This window comes from Hyaena hyaena, unplaced genomic scaffold, assembly GCF_003009895.1.
Source record: "Hyaena hyaena isolate Hyena2069 unplaced genomic scaffold, ASM300989v1 scaffold_72, whole genome shotgun sequence".
NCBI lineage: Eukaryota > Metazoa > Chordata > Mammalia > Carnivora > Hyaenidae > Hyaena > Hyaena hyaena.
In genome coordinates, this window is record NW_024080703.1 from 3,135,946 (window position 1) to 3,161,054 (window position 25,109).

Here is a 25,109-nt window from a genome sequence, read left to right on the forward strand (position 1 = left end):
GATTTATTTTTTCACTTTATACAAAGTTGAATATCACTAATTTACTTCTTGTTTAATGCTTAGTCCTATTAAGTTAGAAAAATACTTATAATTAGCTATTAATGTTAATGAATTAAAACCTCCCAGAATGTGTAAATCCAAAAGGAAATGATATGATCTTGAAATTTAATGAACTTTCCTGGTTCATTCGCAATCTAAACATCCCTGGGAAAAGATTCTTTAGAGCTTTTCAGTTTTACTCTACAAAAGCACAGTTTTCTGGCCTGTTACTATGTTCTTGTAACATGTCCACAGTTATCTTATAGGGAGATAACATAATGGCACTTTTCATTCATATCTAAGTTTTGGGGGGTTTTTTTGTTTTGTTTTTTTTTGGTTGTTCATGAGTGTGTTATTTCTACACAGTGTGAATTTTCCAAATTTCCTTCTGTTGTTGATTTTTACTCTCATTCCATTGTGGTTCAAGAAGATACTTTGTATGATTTCAGTATTTTAAAATTTATCTTGACTTACATTGTGGCCTAAAATCTGGCCCATCCTAGAGAATGTTCCATGTGTATTCTGCTGTTGTTAGGTAGAATGTTCTGTGGATGTCTGTTAGGTAGGTCCAGCTGGTTTACTGTTGTTCAAGTCTTGTGTTTACTTGCTAATGTTCTGCCTAATTTCTCTGGACATTATTGAGAAACTGGGGTATAGAAGTTTCCAATATTACTGTACAAATGCTCCATTTCTCCCTTTATTTTTTAAAATGTTTTATTTATTTCTAGGAGACAGAGAGAGAGACCGCATGAGCAGGGGAGGGTCAGAGAAAGAGGGAGTCACAGACTGAAACAGGCTCCAGGCTCTGAGCTGGCAGTCAGCACAGAGCCCAACGCGGGGCTCAAACCCACGAACCGCGAGATCATGACCTAAGCAAAAGTTGGACACTTAACCGACTAAGCTACCCAGGCGCCCCTCCATTTCTCCCTTTAAATCTGTCAAGTCATTGCTTTATATATTTAGGGGCTCTGTTGTTAGATGCGTATATGTTTATGATTGTCATATCTTCTTGATGCATTCACCTTTTGTCATTAAGTAATGTTCTTTTTTGCCTCTTGCAACCATTTTTCTCTTAAAGTCTATTTGGTGTTAATATAGCTATTCCAGCTCTCTTTTGGTTACTGTTTGCATTTAGTATTATTTTCCACCTACATACTTTCACTTTGGTTCTAAAATGATTTTCTTGTAGACCCCATATAGTTGGAGTATGGTTGTTTTTAATCCATTTTGCAAGTTTCTGCCTTTTAATTGGAGAGCTTAGTCCATTTACATTAAAAGTGATTACTGATAAGGAAAGACTTATTTTTGCCACTTTGCTGTTTGTTTTCTATATGCTTTATCCTCTTTTCCTAAATTCCTCTTTACTGCCTATTTTTGTGTTAGATTTTCTTTCTAGTGTACCATTTGATCCACTTTTTGTTTATTTTACTATAGATCTTTATTTTCTTTGTTTTTGCCATGGGGATTATAAGTAACATTTATTTACAGCAATCTAGATTGAATTAATACCTATTTAGCTTAAATTGTATAAAAAATTTGGCTCCTTCGAAGCCTGTTCCTATTCCTTATGTAGTTATTGTCACGGATTACATCTTTATACATGTATATCTATTGACATAGATTTATATTATTGTATTATTTTACATTTATGTTTACTTTAGTAGTTGTCATTTAAATTGTTTGGAAAAAAATTGAATTACTAACCAAAAATACACAAATTTTGACTTTTATGTTTATCTATATATTATCTTTACCAGTGTTTATTTCTTTATATAGATTTGAGTTACTGTCTAGTATTTTTTTCCTTTCACCCTGAAGAACTCCCTGTGATATTTCTTCTTTAGCAAATAATTAGCAATAAATTTTTTTAAATTGGAATGTTCATTTCTCTTTCACTTTTGAGGGATAGGTTTGCTGGACTTACAATTCTTGAACAAAAGTTTTTCTTGCACTTTAAGCATGTCATTCTGCTACCTTCTGACCTCAGTGGTTTATGAGAAGTTAACTGTTAATAATGTCAGGATTCTCTCTCTTGGACTTTGTCTTTAAACAATTTGATTATTATGTTTCTAGGTGTGGCTGAGTTTATTCTACTTAGGATTTTTGTAATTCTTGGATGCACATATTTATGTCTTTCATCAAATTTTGGCTATTTTCAGGCATTTCTTCAAATATACTTTTTTTCTGTCCCTTTCTCACTTCTCCCTATTGGACTCTTATTTTGTGTAGGTTGGAACTCTTTATGGTGTCCCACAGGTCTCTCAGACTGTGTTCATTTTTCTTCATTCTTCTTTCTGCTCCTTATATTGAGTAATCTCAACTTGACCTATCTTCAAGTTCACAGATTCTTTCTGCTCAACTCTGTTTTGAGCCCCTCTAGTGAATTTCTGTTTTCAGTTATTATATTTTTCAAGTCCTTTAGTTCTTTGTATTGTGCTTGAGCATATTTAAAATAGTTGACTTAAAGTCTTTGTAAGTTCAATGTCTGGGCTTCCTCAAGGACAATTTGTATTAATTTCTTTTATCCCATACTTTCTTGTTTTCTTTGCATGCTTTATGATTTTTTAATGAATACTACATATTCTCCCACCCTACCAGGGGTTTTGTTTGTTTTTCTGTTTTTTGCTGCTTGTGGTTGTTGTTTTTCTAGTGACTTGAACTAATTTTGTGACATGTATATGTTATATGTAACCTCTGACATCTCTGTTTGATTTGCTTAGTGGTCAGCTAATGATTCAGCAGATTTCCTTAAAGGCTTGGAACCAAACAGGGGGAAAAGTCTTTGCCAGAAGTAGGTTCTGTGTATAGGTTGGGGCATGCCTTCAGCATTCAACTAGGTTTACAGCTCTCTCTCACCCTTCACCTTCTGCTTGTGTCCAGGCTAAAGATCAGTCAGAAGTGACAATTTAGGGCCTTCACAGGTCTGTCTGAGTTATTACTCCACCTTGGACATACACACGGTCTTCTGGTTTCCAAGGAGTATGGGGGAGCTTTTCAAAGCCCATATTCCCCAAAGCATCACATCAGTCTTTCCTCCGAAGCTTTTTGATGTGTCTATTATATGGCCCAACTGCTATTCCTTACCCCCTTTGGCACTGGCTAATAAATTTGCCTTTATGTTTTTAACAAGTGTCCTACATAATTAATTGCCTCTCTACCTTGGAAGAGTTCGGAGTTTGGTAAAATAAAGGTAAGCCCTTTACACAGTCCATCAGGGAAGCAGCAGGCAGACCAAAACAAACAACCATGGTTCTTGAAGAACCAAGTCCACTTTGCTTCCTTCAGCACTGGGAGCCCACACCAAGAACTAAGATTGGTATCTTCAAGACCCTAATGGGAATCAGCTGCCTTTTTCTTGTTTAAGTAGTTTGCATAGTTGAGATTGGGTCGATTCTGACCGTTTTTCCAGATTATTTGCTGTTTGTGTTCAAGGACAAGCCCTTGCAGTTCCCTTCCCTGTCATTTTTGCTGCTGTCCCACTGCATTGTTTCAATTTTGATAAATATATATCACATTCATAGTTTTGTTTTAAAAATGTTCATATATAATCTTCTTTACAGAAGTCATCCAAACATTAAGATAATCCATGTTCAAGTTGCTAAGGAGCCATATCATATTTAGAAGGAAAAGAATTCTGCTAATTGACCTCTGTAGGTCTATTGATGTCAACAGTGTTAAAGATAGCTGGTTCACCCACAGCCCTATCAAAAACTTTTCTGTGCAAGCCAGAGAGATAAAAAGCCTGTCTACTGAGTATAGGAGGTGAATGTTCTAACATTCAGGTCTCTAGTAGAAATATTACATAAAATGCTGGAAAAATTAATACATATCAGAGTCTTTACCTTTAAAATTGCAGTTGAACATTCACATTGTAGTTATGTGGATGTTTTCCATATGGTTTACCAGACAGTATGAATGTAACAGTTGTTCTCACTGCCTTTCCAGAGCGATAGCCTCTTATAAAGTGACTCAACCCAAATATATTAACTGACTCTAAAGAGCTAACATAGGGACCTCTAATTCCGATGCAGCATTTTTTGGGTTTGAATTCTATTGAAACGAGCCTAATAACAACTATACTTACCTCATAGCTTTGTTATGAGGATGAAATGTTAAGATTCATTGATTTACTGAAACTAAATACATCCATAAGCTAGTTTGAGGTGAAGCTTATCTAGAGCATGTCTTTTTGATAGGGAAACCCTCAAATTTTTCAGTTCTATCCACCTAAGGTGGAGCTAATTGGAGAAATAACCATAGTGGACAGATTCTCAAGAGGAAGAAGTCAGACAATATTTGTGTGTAGCCTGAGATGCTCATTCCTTAGTCAGGAAAGAACTGTCTGAATCTACAGCTGGGTGCAAAACAAAAACATGAGGTTGGGGAACAACATCCTAATGTGTAATGATTTGGGGGGCCAGAAGGATGGGCCACGATAGTGGGAGATAAAGCTAAAAAGATTGGAAAAGACAGATGATGAAGGCACTTGGGAGTTACTGAAGGGTTTGAAATAGGAGAACCATCTGGCTACATTTATATTTAGGGCACATACTGTGGCAGGAAAGTGGAGAATTAGAATCAGCATTGTAAGACCCGAAGGAGGGAAATGCCTTAGGTGACTCTTAGTTATTTTTATTTTTAAATAAGTCAGAGGTGTTTCAAAATGAGGATGAATTAATTTTATAACACAAGAAAATACATACATTTTATTTTGTAACAAATCTACTTTTCGAATTTTTCCATGGTCTAGTCCCAATTTAATAAAATCCAAAATTAAAGTCCCACTTAGAGAATAGTTATTCAATGACATTTGTCCTCTTTGCTCAACAAAATCTCCATCACAGGTTTTCAGCAAAGAATCATCCTCTTCTACTGCTTGTTACCTATTAAGTAGAAGGAACACATCAATTCTGTCAGCAAATTAAAACAAAAATTTTTAACTATGTGACCTGCAAGACTTACTCTGCTAACTTTATATCTTGTCAGTCCTCTGTAAGTCACAGAAATATTCACACCTAAGCTAAAATTGTTAACTAGAGTGACACCCAGGAGCAGGAAGCCCCAGAAAATTGATAGTGAAAATAATGGTTCATAAAGGAAAGCTTGACAAATTCTCACTTCGCGTCTCTCCAGCTATTTCTTTAACAGCTATTTAGTCCCAGTACACAGATTTGTGTGTGTGTTTTGTTTTGGATTTTTAGTCATTTGGACTTTTTCAGGATAGTAGTTTTAGGAATTCATTGGACAGATTTTCAACTATAAAACAAAATAAAATTTAATAAACGACTTTATTATCATTTTGTACTAGTTATTGGAATAATTTTTGAACTTAGGGGAGATCAAGTTTTATACCCAGTTTGACATTGTGTTCTTTGTTTTTGTCATGGATTTCGTGCTGGGTGTGTGAAATCATGTTTCCTGAGTGTATCTGTACACACAGGATTACATAAAATGTAATTTTAACATCTGCTGAATCCTCCATACCCTTACTGAACTATTGTGACCTTTTAAATATGTTTAAACTATATTAGTAATGTATATAAATAACAGGCAAATTTATTTTTGCAAACTAGACTATGGAAACTGGACACCATTGAAAACAGCCTTGGAAACACTAGAAAAACGTTAACTACAATATACACACTAATTATAGTTATTTTGGATAAATGCAAATGTAACTGCTTTCAAATAGGCATACATTTGACATGTGAAACTGAGATTCCATAGGTTGTGGCTGGATGGTAGATTCAATATAAATAACAATGAAGAAACCGCATATGGTAAGCCTGGGATTCAGAAATTGGCTTTAAGATTCTCAAATAAATAAAGACCTTCTTTGAAGGCACATGGATGTATTAATTTTTAATTTGTTTCTTTTTGATCTCTTAATTACTGAAAAAGATTTATTGGTTAATTTTAGGAAGGCAAGTGTTTGAAAAGTTTTGCCAAATACTGTCTTCTTTAAATGACTGTATGGTAATGAAAAGTTAAGAGGAGAGCCAAATTAGATTGAATAATTGTTCAGTCATGTGGGTCAGGCCAGTTGCATAGCCTGGTTGTTAGACTGATTGCTCAAATTACATTGCCTGGGGTCCTGCACTTGGTTGGCTGTCTTCTCAGATCTTAACAAGGTTCTGGGAATTTCTTTTTCTGACAACGTTTGCTTTGTGTTTTTCCCCTCCCCCTACCACTTCCAGGATGCTTCATCTGCAGACATTAGAAAAGCATATCGTAAGCTTTCACTGACTTTGCATCCAGACAAGAATAAAGATGAAAATGCAGAAACTCAGTTTAGACAAGTAAGTGAAGTGTGCTGTTAATATATTTTGTAAGATTTATAAATAAATGTTCTCTAGTAGAAATAGTAACTTACATGTAGAACATTTCTATTTGAAAATAAGGTTGTAGTTTAGGAATATATCACGTTTATTCCATTTTTACAAAATATCACCAGTATTTTTCATTAGATTCTCTAAATTCTTGGAGGACCATAATTGTCATAATTTTCTTGTCTAAATTATAGCTTTTGCTTTTAAAAAGCACATTTTAATAATTACTTTTGCATCTTTCACATTTATTATGATATTAAGCCTTTTTTTAACCTCTGAAGATTCTACTAAAAACATAAAATGTTACATAAAATTAAAATTGTATCTGTTCATTGCATATATGAGCACACAGGGTTTTCTGCTTGTGGATTATAATGTGTTCACCTTCCTAAGTGATTTCTTATAGTTGAGAGTATTTTTATTTTAAAGTAATGCTTTTATTTTAGTTGGTGGCCATTTATGAAGTTTTAAAGGATGATGAACGAAGGCAGAGGTGAGTGTTCATTTCTGCTTTTGAATTAAGATGTTGTAGCTTGATGTCTCCATTTATAAAGGAAAGAATTGTCTCACTAAACATTTTATTATAAGTTAGTGTTTTATTCTTGTTTCTTCCTGTGTTTAGAGCAGAGTTAATTGATATTCAAAACATTCACTAGGTTGACTCTGTACTTACAGGCTTCAGGATCATGAGTCATAACATTAGCAAGTCGCGGCTCCGTTAGATACGATTCTTAACATGCGTGCCTATGCTCTGGAAAGTACAAATGCCGCTTGACTTCAGACAAATGCCTAGTCATATTAGATATATCAGTAATAACTCCTATCTGTGCCTGGTGGTCTTCTTTACGTTTCTTATTCCTTAAATGTTTTGAAATTAGGCTGTTAGCGATACTTGCATTATCACAATTTCTTGAAAATTCCTCACTCTCAAACCCTGAGATTTGTGAGTGAGAACAGACTCGTATAAGTCTGTAGAAAATAGATGTGGAAGAAAAACATTTGCTGTTTTTTCCCATTTCTTTTGCCTTTTCCCCTGCCCTTACTCTGCTCTAGTGATTCTGCGTTTAGGGTTAAACTTCATAAGGGAGGCAGCTCCCTCACTTCGAGACTTCTCTGTGCCCCATTCGTAAGAGTAATAATATATTGGTACAGTGGTTTATAGTGCCAGTGACTTAGGAGATTGCAGAGAGGCCCCTTTCCTCTGCTCCTTCAGAATGTGTGGAATGTGTAGACACTATTGCATTGGGCTTCACAGTTTCTTAAGTTAGACCCACAGTAAGAAGTATATTTGGGGAGAAAAAAAGTATATTTGGCACCATGCCTCAGAACACACATACACGTTCACATACCGGAAGCAAAAATTTCACAAAACACCTTATAGTGTGTGAAACAGGCTGATACGTTCCATTCTAGGCTAGTCTAGACTAGCCATTTAAAAAAAAAATACTTCAAATGTATCATCTGGAATTATTCTATGTCCTAAAACGTTAGCTACTACTCTTGGTTCTCATCTTAACTCTTTAATTTGAATACCTCAGTTTGTCAGATTGCAAAGCAAGAACTCAAGATATTCTCTGTAAGAGTTCTTTGCTTTATAACAAGGGCTGGCATTGGCCCAGATACCATAGCAGACATTCCTCTGGTTTGAGATAATCCATAGTGTTGAAAGAGTCCTAGAAGTGTGTTGAAAGAAGCATTGGTCATTCTGTGCATATTTTCTAGTTGGTTTCTCTCACTGAGCCCCTAGTTTTATTTCACACTTCAAGAATGTGTCCGTAAAGATAGCTTTATTTAGTCTTCCTACATCTTTGGCATTAGAGTTTGTCTTTTTGTTTGTTATCTTAAAAGTCAGTAAACTTTGTAACAGTTTCTTTATGTTGGTGAAAAATCATTTATAGAGCAAATCACTTCTTATGTATAATCATTTTTTTTGAAAAATCATTTACAGAACAAATCACTTTTTATGTATAAAATGTTTCTTCATTAATGTATTCTCATCTAACATTTTCTTTTTAGGATTTCTTCCCTCTGCAATTTTTTTACAATGTTAGTTGAAAAAATGGATCTGACATTTACACAAACAGCTGTAGTATTTATACCCCTCGAGGCACTAGTAACTCTTTGGTAACTGGTTTTCCTTGAGGCAAAAGTCTTAACTAATCAAGCTGAGAATCACTTCTCTAAAGCTTGCGCCTGAGGCCAGGTGACCTATGTGTATTTAAACATATATGAGAAGTGCGCCTCTACAGACAATTACCTGATGTTTCTAATTCCTTTAGGAAAAAAAACACCCAGTAGTCATTTTTTATCTTCCAAAAGAAGATTGTCTCATACTGGTATTAAAAAATGCTCTTTGGTATCACAATTATTGATTATAAATATTCATTAAGTTCTTTTAAATGTGTAACCTCCTAGGAATTTGCAATTTGGAAAATTGTCATATGTGTTTCCCTATTTATTTCCCATACAAGTAATTGTGCTTTCACTTAAATCAAGTGCATTCTTTAAATTTTGGTAGAAAAGAGAATAGCAATGGCTAGGTAAAATAAACTGGATGACCTTTCCTTTTTTCTTTTTAAGGAGAAGACAAATTTTATTTTATTTTTAAGCAGCCTTATTTAGGTATAATTTGCATACCATAGAAGTCATATATTTTAAGTATGCAAGACAGTGATTTTTATTTGGTAAATTTATAGAGTTGTGCAAGCCACCACGATCCAGCTTTAGAACATTTCCACCACCTCAAAACATTCCCTCAAGCCCGTTTGCAGGCAGTCCCCAGACCCACACAATCACTGATCTCCTTTCTGTGTTTATAAATTTGTCTTTTCTGGGCCTTTCTTATTAATGAAGTCACGTAATATGTACTCTTTTACATCTGATTTCTTTCTATTATAATCTTTCTGAGGTACATCCCTATGGTAGCATATACCAGTAGTTCATTCTTTTTTGTTGCTGAATACTATTCCATGTCATATACCACTTTTGTCTGTCCATTCGCCAACTGATAGACATTTGGGTGGTCCTCACTTTTTGGCTGTGATGAACAATGCTACTATGAATATTCACATACAAGTCTTTGTGTGAACAATTTTTTTTTAAATTTCTCTTGAATAGATTGCTGGGAGTGAGATTCTGAATAAACTTTCAAGCTTTTTTTTTTTCTCCCCAAAACATAGATTGCAGTATGCCAAGTAACACGTTTGCCTGGTTAGTGTAAGGAAGCTTAGCATAGCTGCATTTTCTAAACTCCAAAGGTAACTTGCTTATTTTGGGGAATAGCAACTCAGCTATATTCTGACATAATATACTATACAAGTATCCTGAATGTTAGATGAAATGAAGTACTGAGTGGACACTAATCATTACATATATACATTAGAATGTGCTTTGTAATTAGTATATTACTTTTTTTAAAATATATTCTAAATTTTTAACTAGTAGTATTTTGCTAACCCAGTTGTACAACTTGTAATTTGTTTTGTTTCTTTTTGGTCTGTTTTATAGTATTGCATTTGTAAAAGTTGAATGTATTTTTTTTTAGCTTACTAAATAAAATCATGTTTTATTTCAAATCCAGTGAAAAGTATAGTTATAATAGCCTTAATATGCTAAACATTTACAAATCCATTACATCATTATTCTAAATTTGATTCCAGGTATGTTTGAAGACAAGTAAACCTTAAATAGAAAATAAGAAATCTTAGTACCTTCCCTAATTAGGAGATATAAGATATTTATTGTATGCAATATATGATGTGCTGTGTACCACAAGTTTTGACATATATATATATATTTTACAAAGGAGAGTACGATTGACTAATTTAGATGTGTTTCCTGTTTATAATCTTGTATGATTAATTTTTACTCAAAGGTTCAAAATGCAATCCAAGTGGATGTGGTTATTACTGTTTCAAACTAAAAATTCACACTTTGTATGATGGGAAATTTACAATTTAGGCAAATGCTGGAATTTTTGAATACTTATTTTCACAATAGATATGTTTTCTTAGTGTCATAGTTGCTATTTTATATTTCAAAATATGCAAATATTTTATATTTACATAAACTTTTTTCTTTTCTTCTGTAATTTAAACATGTTTAGACTTATTTGCTTTCCGATGTTTACATTAGGCTAAATAATATTTGATAAATTGAGATTAGAGAGTGAAACTCACTATGATTATGTAACCATTCTTTTATATTTATCATGTACATTTTAAGAAAATCAAAGTAAACATATTTTAGACCATATGTTGAATGTGGAATTGATTAATCAGTATTTTAATTTCCAAGATAATAGCCTTAATAATTCTGTACCACTTTTTGCATTAGTGACATTTTCATCACGCGGACTTACTTTTGTATTTTCCTATATTCATATGCGTACACATTCTTAATCTGGTTTTAACAAATTATTGAGAGCAGTTTGCAGGAGCTGAATTACAGAACATTTTAACAGTATCAAGTGTTAAATATAGAAACAGCGTAACATAGTGAGGTTTTACATTTTATGTGTTGTCAACACATTTTTTCTTAAACAACTATAAATATGGTCCCTGTGTATTTTAAGAAATATCTTTATTTTTCAGTGTTTCAGGAGAGAGGTGATTTATCTTTTAACAGCATATATTCTAAAAAAGTGAACTATAATAGAAGCTATCTTCCCTTAAAATGGCCAGTCGTGTGAGCCATAATGTTCATTGATAGTAAAATCAATAGAGCATTGATTCTAAGCTTAATCCTTGGAGACTGTTGTTTAGAGTGGCAGACATAGCTTAGTAAATATCTGGTTCTGTTTAATGTGTTCAGTGCATGAGGTTTTGCTGTCTTGAATTTGGCTGTACACTAAATACAACTTATATGTGAGGGTAGAAAAGAGTTAGCTATTACTAGATACATAGCACTTCAACAATGATGGGGATAAAATGTGTGATGTGAGATTCATAGCTAGGAGTTTAGCTATGTTTTCTTCAAATACAGTGTAGATTTAAAACAAATTTAATACTTAGTAATGCTTTTAGGGAATTGTCACCACTTCTTAGATGTTCTTTATCAATAACCACTTTTTACATGAGACTTCTAATCTTATTTCATGGGAGAGATTAGCTGAAAATAGTGATTTTTGTACTCACCTCCTTTTCTCTGAAGAAATCTGAAGTAGAATGTAGATTTAGAATAAATTCAGGATTGAACATTCTTTGGCCTTCTTTCAAACGTTGTAATCTTGAAACCTTTTTGCCAATCCATTTCTAATTTAAAATGAGTCAATTTTTGCCAAGATAGATTTAAACAAACTTTTGAGGACAATAAAGGTAGCTTTCGATGAAATCATGCTATTATAGCTTGACATTAGTGTTCAAGAGTTGCTATAAATATTAGAAAAGAAGAATATTTAACATCAAATTTTGCCGGTCCAGCTACTACACAACCATATTTTAATTTGGACGCTCTTGTACACTACATAATTTGCCTTTTAAGAGTTTAGTACTAATTAATGTCTTTTGCTTTGAACATTAGTTATTCTGATCTGCCATTATTATTAATAATCTAAGTTGATCTAAATGTCAGGTTTTCCGGTCTTGCTAATAAAATATATTTTGAATTTGTAACCGATATTTTCCTACTGAAAAAAGAAGGTGCCTATAATAAATCCTCTGCTTTATTTTTTTCAGCATATCTCCAAGGTATCAATTTAATAACTATCAAAGTAGCTACTGCAGTTGTTGCATTTAAATTGATTTACATGTCAAGACTGGCAGTTTAGCAGCTGCGCTATTATTCCTAGATCGGTCAATTTACTTGAGAAAAACCTACTACTGAGTTCTACTGACCTGCCTGACAATATAGGCCCTATTTCTATTCCTGTAATTAGGCCTGCGACTAACTCAGAATATTTTTAATTAAAATATTTTGGTCAATGTGTTGCACCAAATTAGGCCTTTCAGTGAAGATTTAATTCCAGAAATAGTGTGATTAGAATATTTAATGAGTTGTGTTCAATTAAGATTAACAGGTTGTGTGTTTTGAACATACAGTGTTTGTGTGTGACCATTTTGAGTTTTACAATCATAAATGTTACTCCTGATTTTTAACCTTAAAAATAATTGTCTTCATAATGGTCTGACAGCTCAATTTAAATTCAGTTAAAATTTTATTCTAAAGAAAGCTGATTTAAAATGCATTACTAGGAAAGCTTTTATCTGTTAATGTTCTTTCCCTCCAACAAAGCCAAAAATGAGGAAATGCCACTTAAATGTTTACAAATAAACAGTTTTACTGAGAAATCTAATATAAACACTGGTTGTTACCCATCTCTTTCAACTTTGGAAACTTTGTATTCTTTAAAGGATTTTGAGCAATACAAAATTAAAAGATGCTTGTCTTACAGAGTTTTAATCATGAAGAAGCTTTGATAAAATAACACATAGGAATATTTCACCCTGAACTACATAGTACAGGGTTGGGAAAAACAGCACTGGCTAGAAAATTTATCCTGAATTTGGTTCAATTAATATATAATTAATGATAACAAATAGAGCTCTTATCTTTATTTTTCTTCCACTGAGATCCTTTCTTTTGTTGCTGACTTCTATGGTGGGGTCTTTACTGCAGACTGATAGAGAGGTAGACTATATGGCTTTAGTTTAGATGTCATTCCAGAAGTCACATCATTGGGGTGCTGTTAAATACAAGGTCTGGTATCCACAGTCTATTACTGTGTATCTTTTTGAGGTTTGTCTGTGATCGTGCTATACACAGTGGTGTGAATTTGTAGGCCATTATAACGCTGATAATCTACATAAATGTTATATATTTTGGAGAAATTCTTTTCTCTTTCCTCGTTTTAAATATGGGTATGAATATTTTTTTTTTGTTTTTATTTTAAACATCCCACGAAAAACTATTATATTTGCTACTGTAGGTATGATGATATTCTGATCAATGGACTTCCAGATTGGCGACAGCCTGTATTCTACTACAGGCGGGTGAGAAAAATGAGCAATGCTGAGCTGGCATTACTTCTGTTCATTATTCTCACAGTGGGTCATTATGCTGTGGTTTGGTCAATCTACCTGGAAAAACAACTGGTAAGTATTGGTAATAAATCAAATGTTCTAGCCTCCTTAATTTTATCTGGAATTTCAGACATTTTATTTTTCAATTTCAATTTTTCTATATATACTCCTTATTCTAATAGTATTATATAGAGTCTTTGGTGTTTGATGTGTTTCTAAGTCAAGAAGAACTCATGACATAAAAGAAGGATTTTTTTTCTTTTTTAATAAAATAAAATGTGGTGTTTGAGTTTGTCATACAGTTTTTGTGAAGACCTAAATATCTAGCTGAAAATTAGCAGGTAGAGCCATGTTTTCTTAATTGTCACCTTTCAAAGAAATATTTTTTATGTAAAAATGATTTTAGAAACTTTTATGTCATCACCTTTTATGTAAAGAATTTTACTTTAAAAGGTTTTAACTAAACGTAAGACTCGAACTGAGCATAATTTTATAATTTCAGAGACCAGTTGGTTAAAAAAATCACACTTTTCTTATTTTAACATGCCATCACACAGTTTATTCTGCTCTGGATTTTTATTTATGTGCTAAAGATAATCAAACATATTTATCAGTCTTCATAAATTAGCATCTGTTTACTCATTCTTTTTGAAGTGACATTATTAAAGTTGGATGAATGAGAAAAAGTAAGTTGAATGCTTTCTCTTCTTAGAAAACTTTGATTGCTATGGAGATGCACATGACTGACAGTGCTGAACTTCATGTGTGTTTAAGGACCGGGTGCCATGGCAACAGTTATTGTTAAAGATTGATGATTTTACTTAATCATGTTGGACCCTACATACATTTGCATAAATGTTCTTCTATAATGTTTACCCTTCACAGAAGACTCTTGATAACATTTGAAGAGTACATGTTAATGATAACCTGTAACCATAATTCTTTCCACATTAAGGATGAACTGCTTAGTAGAAAAAAGAGAGAAAAGAAAAAAAAGGCGGGTGGCAAGAGTATGGATGTATCAAAACTTGGTGCTTCAGAAAAAAATGAAAGGTGGGTGCATATAAAAATATTTTGTGATTTGAAACTGTTTTAAAGTACCTTTAATGTGATTCAGCTTCATATGAATATTCATTTCAGATTTGCTAACATCTGCATCTGTAGTAGGCTTATAAAAGATTAGTAATGTGCCACAGCTTATGAGACAAATTCTAATCTCAGGCAAAAGTTCTGCAGGTTTTTGTCCCCTTGTAAAATGTAAATATGTATTTAAGTAATCAAACCCCCAGATTTTTGTCACTTGAAATTTTTATCCTGAACTACAGAAATAAAGTATTCCTAGAAGGATCTGTCACTTGAGTGTTTAGCTCAGAAGTGACAATATGCAGAAAGGCAGTGATATGCGGTACACTCAAAAAGATACCATTTCTGGTATCGATTCATAAAAAGAAATAAAGGGTTTAAATAGTTCACACAGCAGGGCAGGAACTGGATCAATGTGAGATGGAGATCAGAGACTACGCTGCCTGTCTTGTGTTCTGATGACCTCAGTGACTAATGCTTCAGTGAGCTGCAAATGACGTTAATTTTTATGTATTGGTTTGTTTATGCTACAGTCTTCATATCTGCTTGTCAGCACTTGGGAACACTCTGACGAGGCTTAGTCTTTTATAGCTGAGGTAATCATAAGGTTTAAGAATTCATTTTGTAGAACTGACGACAAGTCCAGGTTAGGAAGAGAGCTTTTGTTTCTTTATCTTTATAACTTGTTTAGGAGCCTCCTTCCCCCAAATCTCCGCCTGTGCATCTTGCACTTTCCTCAGCCACTGTGCATCTTGCACTTGTTGTAACTCATGTATTTCATGATACAATACATCAAATGTAGTGATAACTGTCATACATATTTCATTGAAAAAAAATCTCTTCATAGCCTTCTTGGAATCGCTGTTCATAATAGAATTCATGATCTTTATAAAAATATTTGTTTCCCAACTTGCTATATTTTGCTTCATTGTTATTGGGGTTTTGTTTGTTTGTTTTCCCTTTTAGATTACTGATGAAACCACAGTGGCATGATTTGCTTCCGTGCAAGCTGGGAATTTGGTTTTGCCTTACACTAAAAGCATTGCCTCATCTCATCCAGGTAAAGTGTAACTCTTTCATATCATATTAGATGCTTTCATTTTAATTATTCATGAAATAATTTATGCCCATGTCTGCTGAATACTGATAGACAGTGGATGTTTTATAATGCTGATTGAATTGATATAAGTATAAACCTATTTAGAATAGTTCTAAAATCATTTAGGTGTCTATCCCTATAACCGTCTCTTACATTGCTTTTAGAACACCTTAGAATTCCTAAGACATTAGAAAAAGGAAAAAAATACTATTGTTAGACAGGTATAGAGCAATAAAAATTTAATTCAGTGTAACCACTTAAGGTGTATCCAGAAAAAAAGAACAGGACTCAAATAGCCCATCACCTGTGATTTTTAACAACATTTAAGTACACAGTGTTGGGGGGGGGGAGGACAACTTACATGAAGAATTGTATATTTATGCAAAAATATACGTTGCTTTCCATTTTATTTGCAACTTTAAGAGGTGTGAGATATTTTGTCTTATATTGGTAATCAGTTTCTGTTGCTAGTCAGTCGTGATTAAACAATAGAATGTACTTATCTATAATTTCTGTGGCAACTTCTCTTATTTTTAAAAATATTTAACATACCAAAGCATGTTTTATTAAATTAGTGCTTTGCTAATTTTAATTATTGCATCTGGTTAGAAAATTCCAAACACATAAACATAACATTTAAAAGTATATGTAATAGTTTGGGTGTAAAAATTTTGAGGTTCTTTTAAGTTGTAATTTTGGGTAGGAAATGTTTCATTTCAGAAAATAAGTGTTTAGAAAAAACAAGAGAGCCAGATGATTCCTATACCAGAGATGTTTTTCCTAATCATTTAAGGAAATGAATGATTCCAACTTACGCATTTTATTTTTTTTTCCTCTTAGAACAAAAATTTTATGTTCGGAAAATGAAATAAAAATCACTAGTGTGTTTCTTTGTAGTCTTTGTGAAATTATCAGTATTCCATCAAAATAGTTCATCTTACTAGTTATTGCTTACAGAATCATACAGTTTTTAAACAGTTAATAGAGAAAATCGGAGTACTTTGGTAATTCAAAAGCTTTAGTTTATAAGTTATTCAGCATATTATCTTGTTTATTTGCATAAAAACCCACAATCCTTGTATGCTATGTATGTCTTAACAAGAGAGAGAGGTAAAGTATATTTGTCATACCTGTATGTATATGAGAGGATGTAACCAAAAAAATATTTTAGGACATGTATTTTCTTATGTTTTTTAAGAGTGACTTTTGTTTTGTTTTGTTTTGTTTTGCTTTAGAATCTGCAATAGGCAAGCCAGAGTATAGATGCATTTTATAGTCATGAGGCAGAGTAAATACAGTATCACATAAAATGTCAGTCTGAAACACTTCTTTGTAAGTGTAAGCTAAGTCATTTGAAACAATGTTTATTTGGTAAAATTACCATAAATCCTGGTTAGTATACACAGCAATTTGCAAAACTAGAACCAATATATTAAGATGGCTTAGATTTATAAGTTATTATTTTAAATTATCTGCCTCAGAGTCTAGAGCTAACAGATTGTATTGCCTTACTATAAATTTTTTTTAAGTTACAAAAATTTAGGAATTTTATAAAAAATATTTAGTCTCTTTAGAAACTCTGCTTTCTTAAACTGTTGAATCAGTGTGAGTTTTCAAATTTTTACTTACTTGGTGGTACCTGTTGCTTTCAGTTTTGAGATACTAGGCATTAGGTTTTTAAAACCTTTGTAAATCTGACTTTTAAATTTTATTCTAATTATTTCTTGCTGATAATTTCATTTCAAGAAGAAAACTAAGACAATGTTCTTCTTTTAAAAACAAATACTTGGTATTTTAATTCTGTTTTGAGGACCTAAGATTTGTGTTTTCATGTTCACTGACAAAATAATGTATATAGTAGACTGATACGAACTGTAAAAGTGAAAGTATCACCGATGGTCAACACAGAAAGCATCAGCAAAGCAATACTGAATAGTTGCTGTTAGGATTAAATTTTTGTCTGCTTTTTTTCCTTCAGTCTGCTGTAACTTTGTATTAATGTATCATCCATAAAATTGTGTAATATGAATACATATGCCTTATCCACAATACTGAAGTTTTGACGTGATACTTCTGTGAGGTCTTCAATAAGATATTTGTGAAATCTAAAAGAAGCCCTCCTTACCTGAAGCAATGTAGATTGGTAATTGGTGCAGTAGGGAATAGCCCTACTAGAGCTCTTGTTTGACCACAAGGATACAAAATGATGCATATGACCTTCAACATTTTAAGCATGTACTTTGCCTTTATTTATTTGTTCACTCACCATAGGGCTACTATTTTATTTTTTTCCTGTATATACCATGTCTATAATTTTGGTTTCCTTAAGGTCAAACTTCCAGTTGATTTCTTGAAGAAGAGTTAAACGAGACTCTTGCCAAGCAATGTAATTGTATAATCCTTACAGAGTTTTATGATTTCCCCTGGTCTTTCATAATTGACTAATTTATATCTAGTTAACTGCAATTTTAGAAACTCTTTTATTGAGCTTTACAAAGCATCTACTTGGTTTTCATAGAAACAACTCTCTTTTTCTATTCACTTCTCATTTCTTAATACAACATTTAAACTGAATTATATAATGACACACCAAATATCGCTGACACAGACTTAAGAGCTAACACATCTAGCTCCTCTAAGCATGCGGTAAGTTAGTTAAGCAGATATCAGTTAAGAGAATTTTACTTCTGTGTGTGAATGCCTTGAATTTCCTGAAATTCATTAAAACTGATCTGCAAGTGTTCTGTGTAAGTATGTAGCTATTTGGATAAGAAGGAGGACCCAAACTAAAAGTGGGAGATTCAGAGACTTCCAGCAAATGGCCTTTATACTAGCCAGATCTATACTCAGATTTTGTCCTTGTCATGTCAACACTCTTCATCTCCAGCTTCTTCCTCTAAATACCCATTCCTTTATTGTACTTCAGATACATAAATGGTTATCCAGTAGGAGTTGGAAAAGTGGCAGTTCCAGATAATGGGAAAATTACAAGAATGAGTAGGTTAGAAGAATGAGGCAAAAGAATGAAAACGTATTATACTTGACACATATAAAATATTTGGTAATGTGAAATTAGTATCAAACACTTCCCAGATTGGAAAAGATCCAAGGAAAGATGTATGGACATTACTGTGTTTAGCAAAATGTAAGCCTCAGATCATTCACGTACCCACATATGTAGAAAAGTAAGAAGTCAGGTGAAACACCAAAGTAAAAAAATGTGGAATGTTTGTAAATTGATGAGGAGAAGGAAGGTTAATGTGTGCATATGCGGAGAGAACATGAGAGAAGAGTAACATGCATGACTAGATGCAGAGAAGTCGGGGAGACTTGAGAAAACGTGTCTAGGCAGTACGAAAGCAAGTAGAATGATCAACAGAAGACATGGAATATGAATTAGAATATAACAGAGAAGTTGGACTGTATCAAGAGAGGCATTGTATGCTTTGAGCCTAGAATTTAATTTTAACATTAAAAGTTTAGCCCTAGTGACACTTGCATCTTCCCAGCCTGTTTCTCCTCTCACGGTAGGTTTGAAAGGAATACACATTCTCTTGGAATATGACTAGACCGGTCGTCTGTGTTATCTGATTTCAGCCTGTAATACCCAGAAGTTTTTCTAGCCTCCAAAATGCCCTTTTTGGATATTTTTTGATTTATCATACATGTTCTGAAACATATTCATAACCATGAAAGTAGCAAACAATTGATGAAATATACAGTGTGCGTATTCCAATTTAACCCTCATAACTTAGTTTATTTTTGTCACCGTCTGTCTTTGTTGGAGTCTTATATATTTGGGCCCATAATAATTTAGGTTGGTAGTACCTTTTGATTTCTCATATACAAAATCAGTAAGTGAGAAATATTCTAAGTAATTACCAGTCTAAATTATGGTCTGTTCATAGTTCTCTACACTTCCTTTTTGTTGTTCTCTGTACTTTCTAAGATGAAAAAATCCTAGGCACTGAGAATTTATTTGCTTGATAGTTTGTTTGATTCTGAGGGAATTCACCAAATTTCTCTCTACCTGCTATGTTCCGTTTCTCAGTTACATAATTTATAGAAATATAAAACTCCTTTATGTATGCATTGCCCCCAGTTGTAAAGTTTTCCCATGGTGAAGTCCCGCCCCATCTTTTCTCACTACCAAGCTGATCTTATGTGAACACAAGTTAAACTAAAAATTATTGTAGGGAATTTCCAGCATGCACAGCCCCACCCCCATCAGGATTCATAGGTTGCCTAGGAGCAGTGTCTGAAAAAATACAGGAATCTTCTCTATAATGCTGTGGCCTTTACCTTAAAAAGTAAAAAGTTGCCTAAGAGAGTAAAGGGAATATTCTACTTTACAGAACTATCTGTAAATGGAGGCATCCTCCCTCCCGGGAAGCTTCCCCCATGGAAACTACAACTGTGGACAAGCCTGGAGGTCACCCTCTGTACAGTCAGGGCCCTTCCTTTCTAGCCCCTTTGCTTCTGCTTGCTGGGACTCTGTCAGAAACCAAATAAACAAAACATTCACAGCTAATTAGCAGCAGAAAAAAGCTCCTAAAAGGCTTTGAGGCAATTGTAGCAAGCTGAGTTGCCTGTTCTACTCAGAGTTAAACACAGATTTTCCGAGGGACGAAAAAGCTTACTTTTAGCACTCTAAGAACTTAAAAAAGAAAAAACTTTACAAACATACTTTACATAGGGAGTATGCAAACAAATGAAAAGGGATGGAAAAGTGCGTCTGAATTTTTATAAGGCTGAAACTCTATACAGAAGGACAAGGAGAGAAAGGAAAATTGGAAGTCCTCACAACAGAAGACAAAGATTCCATTCCTTCTGTCCTCTGAAAGGGGAGCATAAGAGGCAAGTACGTTAAGTAGAGTTTTGTAGGTTATTGCTAGATGTAGAAAAGATTAAAAACACACAAAATGTTAGGTAGGATGTTAGAGATACATACTCTCATAGAATCCATATTTTATAGATAAAAACTAAAGACTCAGCCTGGTGAGGCAGTTTGCTCAAAGTGCCATAACTAGTGAATGGTATAAATGAAACTTTAAAGCAGATGAAAATAAATACTAAAATATGAGAAATATAAAAGCTGAGAAAGTTAACTTTTCCCAGTAGTGGAATAACTAGATGGATAGCTACTTTACAGTGAATGAATAATCTATCTGATCTTACAAGTCCCTGTCAGGGTATTTAGGCTGATTGTAATTATTCTAAAGCTATAATAGGATCCTTGCACTGAGTTGGGGCTGAATAGATGACTTCTGTAGTCTCTTCTGTTTCTTAGCCCAGGTGGAAAAAGTAGCTGCTAGGCCTTACATCTCCTTGAATACCACTGACTCAGGGAGAAGAAGGCATAGCTTCTCATTTTTTGTTTTATTTTATTACTTTTTGTGAATTCAGTGTTTGTACAAAACTTTGGGCCCTACAATTTAGGGGCGCCTTGGTCGCTCAGTCGGTTAGGTATCAACTCTTGATTTAGGCTCAGGTCATGATCTCACGGTTTGTGAGATTGAGGTCCACGTCAGGTTCTGCACTTAAAGCATGGAGCCTGCTTGGGATTCTCTCTCCCTCCTTCTCTCTGTCCCCCACCCCCACGTTTGCTCTCTCTCTCGCAAAATAAATTAAAATCTTTTCAAAGTCTACAATTTAAATTTTTCCCGTGTTCTTCCCTATAATTTCGTTACACATTGTACATAATTCTGAGATTACAGTATAAGCCAGTGAGAGAACAAATCTTGATATAGAGTAAATAGTTTGTGGGAAGATTTTCAGAAATGTACTTATGGTATTTTCCTACATAAGCTTCAAACAAAAGAGATTTGTGTTGTCAGATAGTCAAAGAAATGGCACATCCTTCATCTCTTTCATAGCTACGTGTCCTCAGAGCTCTTCCATGTTCCTTATTCCCAGTAGGACAGGTGATAGGTAGCATTTCACTACTTACCACATTTCACTCTAGATCATCTCCCTTCTTTCCTTTGTTTTCCTTCAATTAATTAATATTTTGAAGTTTATTTTTTACTTTTTAAGAGGAACTGTTTCTTTTTTTTAATGTTCATTTATTTTGAGAGATCAAGGGAAGGGCAGAGAGAGGATCCCCAGTAGACTGTATGCCATCAGCACAGAGCTGGTATGGAGAAGTAAAAGAAAACCAAAACATGGTGAATAGTACCAGCTCAGCATGTTATTTTATCACTTAAATGCAATATGTCAGTAGTGTTAAAAAAAAAAAAAAAAGCTTTTGGTACGGATTTTCTCCATCTCCTAACTCAGTAATCTTGGAAATAATATCTCCCAGGCTTACATGAATGGTCATTATCATTAGGAAGTCTTTCCAGATTAGGCCAATTGAAAACTTCCCATTGTAGATTCCCTGTACTAACTTCTAACTTCATAGCACTTAATATTTATGTTATAATAAGGATAGACTAATATACTCTGGCAAGATACAGGTCATCCTGGAATTGTAGTGGCTTAAAATATCTTTCTAGTTTATCCCGTTTGTCTATCACTCGTTGGTAGGAAAGAGGGCATTCTGCTCTAACTAGTCACTCAGGGACTCAGAACAATGATGTCTTTACCATCTTCCAGCTGTACGATCTAGAACATGTGGCCTCCTTCCTCACTATGGCACGAGCAGAGAGGTGGACGATTGCACGGGCTTTTCGGTGACTTGGTGTGAAGCGACACATGACATTTCCATCCAGAGCCCACCAGAACTCGTCCCATGACCCCACCTAATCTCGAGAGGACAAGGAAATGGAACAGAATATTGGGCGAGCTTCATTCTCTCTTCAAGTAATTCATTCAACAAGCATTTATTGAGTGCTACTCTTCTAGGCCCTGGAAACATACACACAAACTTTTTTAAGGCAAAAGTCCCTACTCGTAGTTGTTTTCCAAATTTTGGGTCATTCAGTTATTTTTACATATGCCTTGAAGACAAGTGCTTGTCTTTTCATGTAATCTCCATATATCCCAACAAGGTACAGCACATATAATAGTGGTTCAATAAATAAGCATAAGTAAATATAACTGTTTAATGTCTCTTTGTTGCATACAAAGAAACCTTATAACATGTAAATTCTTTAAGTTGGCTGTAGTTCTACAATGTAAGATCAGTTCCCTGCTTGATATCTATGTAGACAAGCTTTGAGCCCTTCAAAAAATTTTGTTAAGTACTAGGAGAGTTGCTTCTAAAGTAAAAACTTTTGCTCATGTTCCATCTGTTGGTGATTATGATATAAACTCCTCGAGGATAGAAACTCTTGTTTGGAACCCTGTAGGTCCCATAGTTTTAATACAGTCTTACAGAGCTAAACCTAGGCAGTCCAGAGCCCTGACTGACTAAAGCAAGCATTCATTCATTCATTGAATATTTATTAAAGCTTCTGTTATATTTCAGGCAATGTCCACAAAGATGGATAAGAAATTTATATAGAAATTTTAATTTATTGTGTGTAGGTAAACTAGGCTTATTTTGTTAGGACTCAAAATGAGACTTTATGTTTATTTTCTCTACTTGACAATTATATTGATGTGAATTAGCCACTCATGAAGAAAGGGAGGGGGCAAAGTTTCAAAACACTTACTCTTTAAAAAAATTTTTTTTTTCAAAACAACTATTCTTATTCAACCCCTTTTGAATATGTGTTTCTCACTTAGAATGCACCTTAAACAATAGCCATGTGGTCTCTTCTTGAATATTACCTTTGAGGTCAGTCTCTTTCATTTTAGGTAATTTTAATTATTAGAAAGTTCTTCTTTATATTTATCCAAAATCAAAACTTCCATCTCTAGAATACACAGTTCTCTCCTGTAATGGCCCTTAAGATATTTTATGATAGTTATCAGGTTATCTCTAATCTCATCTCCACTCCCTTTTAAGAAATAATTTCAAGCTTCCCTGCTATTTGATCACTTTCCTTTTAAAGTTTTCCAGTTTGTCAGTGCACCTTACAGTGTGGTACACCAGACTGCACACAGGGAGGGTTGGAACAGTGCAGAGTGTTGACTGCACTAGGGTTATTTGAGATCATAGGTTCTTACAGAGGTAAGCCTTTCTGGAGTAGGCATATTATTATTACAGTTTGAAAATACAGGTACAGTATGACAAGAAAAGGGATGAGGAACATTTAAATAAATGTTTAGAAATGGAGCAAAAGGAAGAAAGGATTCTTGGCCTAGAACAAACCATGAATGCAATTAGGGAATGTGTTAGAACTCTCGGACTTAGGTGGAGTAAGGTAAGGTGATTAAGTGCATAGTGAACCTCAGATTAGTGTGATTTGGGGTCGAATGGTGATTTCAAAAAGGAAATTTTAGTGGAATTCTGTACTGTAGCAGGGATCAGAAACATAAACAGAAAGACTCCGATTCCTAGGACCACCAGGAAGACGTTGCTATTACCCAGTAAAAGGTTAACTTAATTCAGCGAGTGTGTCTTTCTGCTCTTTGTCCATGGAGTAGCGCAGTGTTGGAACATAAACAGTAGTAGAAACAGGAAGGAGTCCTCCCTTCTGTATCTGAGAGAAAAGACCCTCCTTAGATTTATACCCTTGCAGGTTCTGGCCTTAATAAATAAGCTCTCTAGGGGCGCCTGGGTGGCTTAGTCGGTTGGGCGTCTGACTTTCGCTTAGGTCATGATCTCGCGGTTCGTGGGTTCGAGCCCCGCGTCGGGCTCTGTGCTGACTGCCAGCTCGGAGCCTGGAGCCTGTTTCAGTCTGTGACTCCCTCTCTCTCTGACCCTCCCCTGCTCACGCTGTCTCTCTCTCTCTCCTAGAAATAAATAAAAAATATTTTAAAAATAAATAAATAAATAAATAAGCAAGCTCTCTAGGAGAGAAAAATCAGAGAGAAACATTTATTCAGTGTCTTCTGTTCATCCTAAAATTTAAAAACATAAATCAAAAGGAAGACTACTTGTTAAATGAATATACTGCTTCAAAATGAAGTTATGTGGAAAATAGTATCAAAGCGAACTGAGTTTTATGTTAATTTCTTTGTAACTTCTTTTTTAAGGATGCTGGGGAGTTTTATGCTAAATATAAAGAAACGAGATTGAAGAAAAAGGAAGATGCATTGAGTAGAGCTGAACTTGAAACCCTTCAAAGTGAGTTTTAAACATTGTCTTACTGTGTTAACAATATCATATAAGACTGATAAATTTGGATTTTCCCTTAAAGTCAACAGAAATTAAAATTTTCTATGCTTTCTTTACCATTCTCTAAATACAGTTACTTCCTTAGAGTATTGTATGTGGAAATTACTATATTAGTTATTACTGAACTGCCCACAGTTCAGTATCAGAGGAGGGATAAAATCCACATGAGGTCATATAGTTTGTCAAATCTAGGAGGCATTCAAAATCAGGGAGTCCTAACATACTCCAGTGTTGTAATTGTCAGTATCCTGGCACACAGTAAATGGATATGTTGGATGAATATATGAAATAATACAATGCCATGAATATTAATGAGCACCTATCCTGTATAGAACTCTGTTTCAAGGAGCACATAATTTAACTTAAAAAGT

At 34.0% G+C, this 25,109-nt stretch overlaps 1 protein-coding gene across 1 annotated transcript in view; it reads left to right on the top strand.

Moving 5' to 3' along the window:
* The window catches only part of DNAJC1 (DnaJ heat shock protein family (Hsp40) member C1), a 210,995-nt gene that overhangs the window by 64,477 nt on the left and 121,409 nt on the right, over positions 1–25,109 (top strand). Inside the window, exons 2-7 of the mRNA XM_039233065.1 lie at positions 6,237–6,338; positions 6,815–6,861; positions 13,294–13,459; positions 14,343–14,440; positions 15,437–15,530; positions 24,597–24,687. Coding sequence (XP_039088996.1) covers positions 6,237–6,338; positions 6,815–6,861; positions 13,294–13,459; positions 14,343–14,440; positions 15,437–15,530; positions 24,597–24,687 — 598 coding nt within the window. The remainder of the gene's footprint in view (positions 1–6,236; positions 6,339–6,814; positions 6,862–13,293; positions 13,460–14,342; positions 14,441–15,436; positions 15,531–24,596; positions 24,688–25,109) is intronic.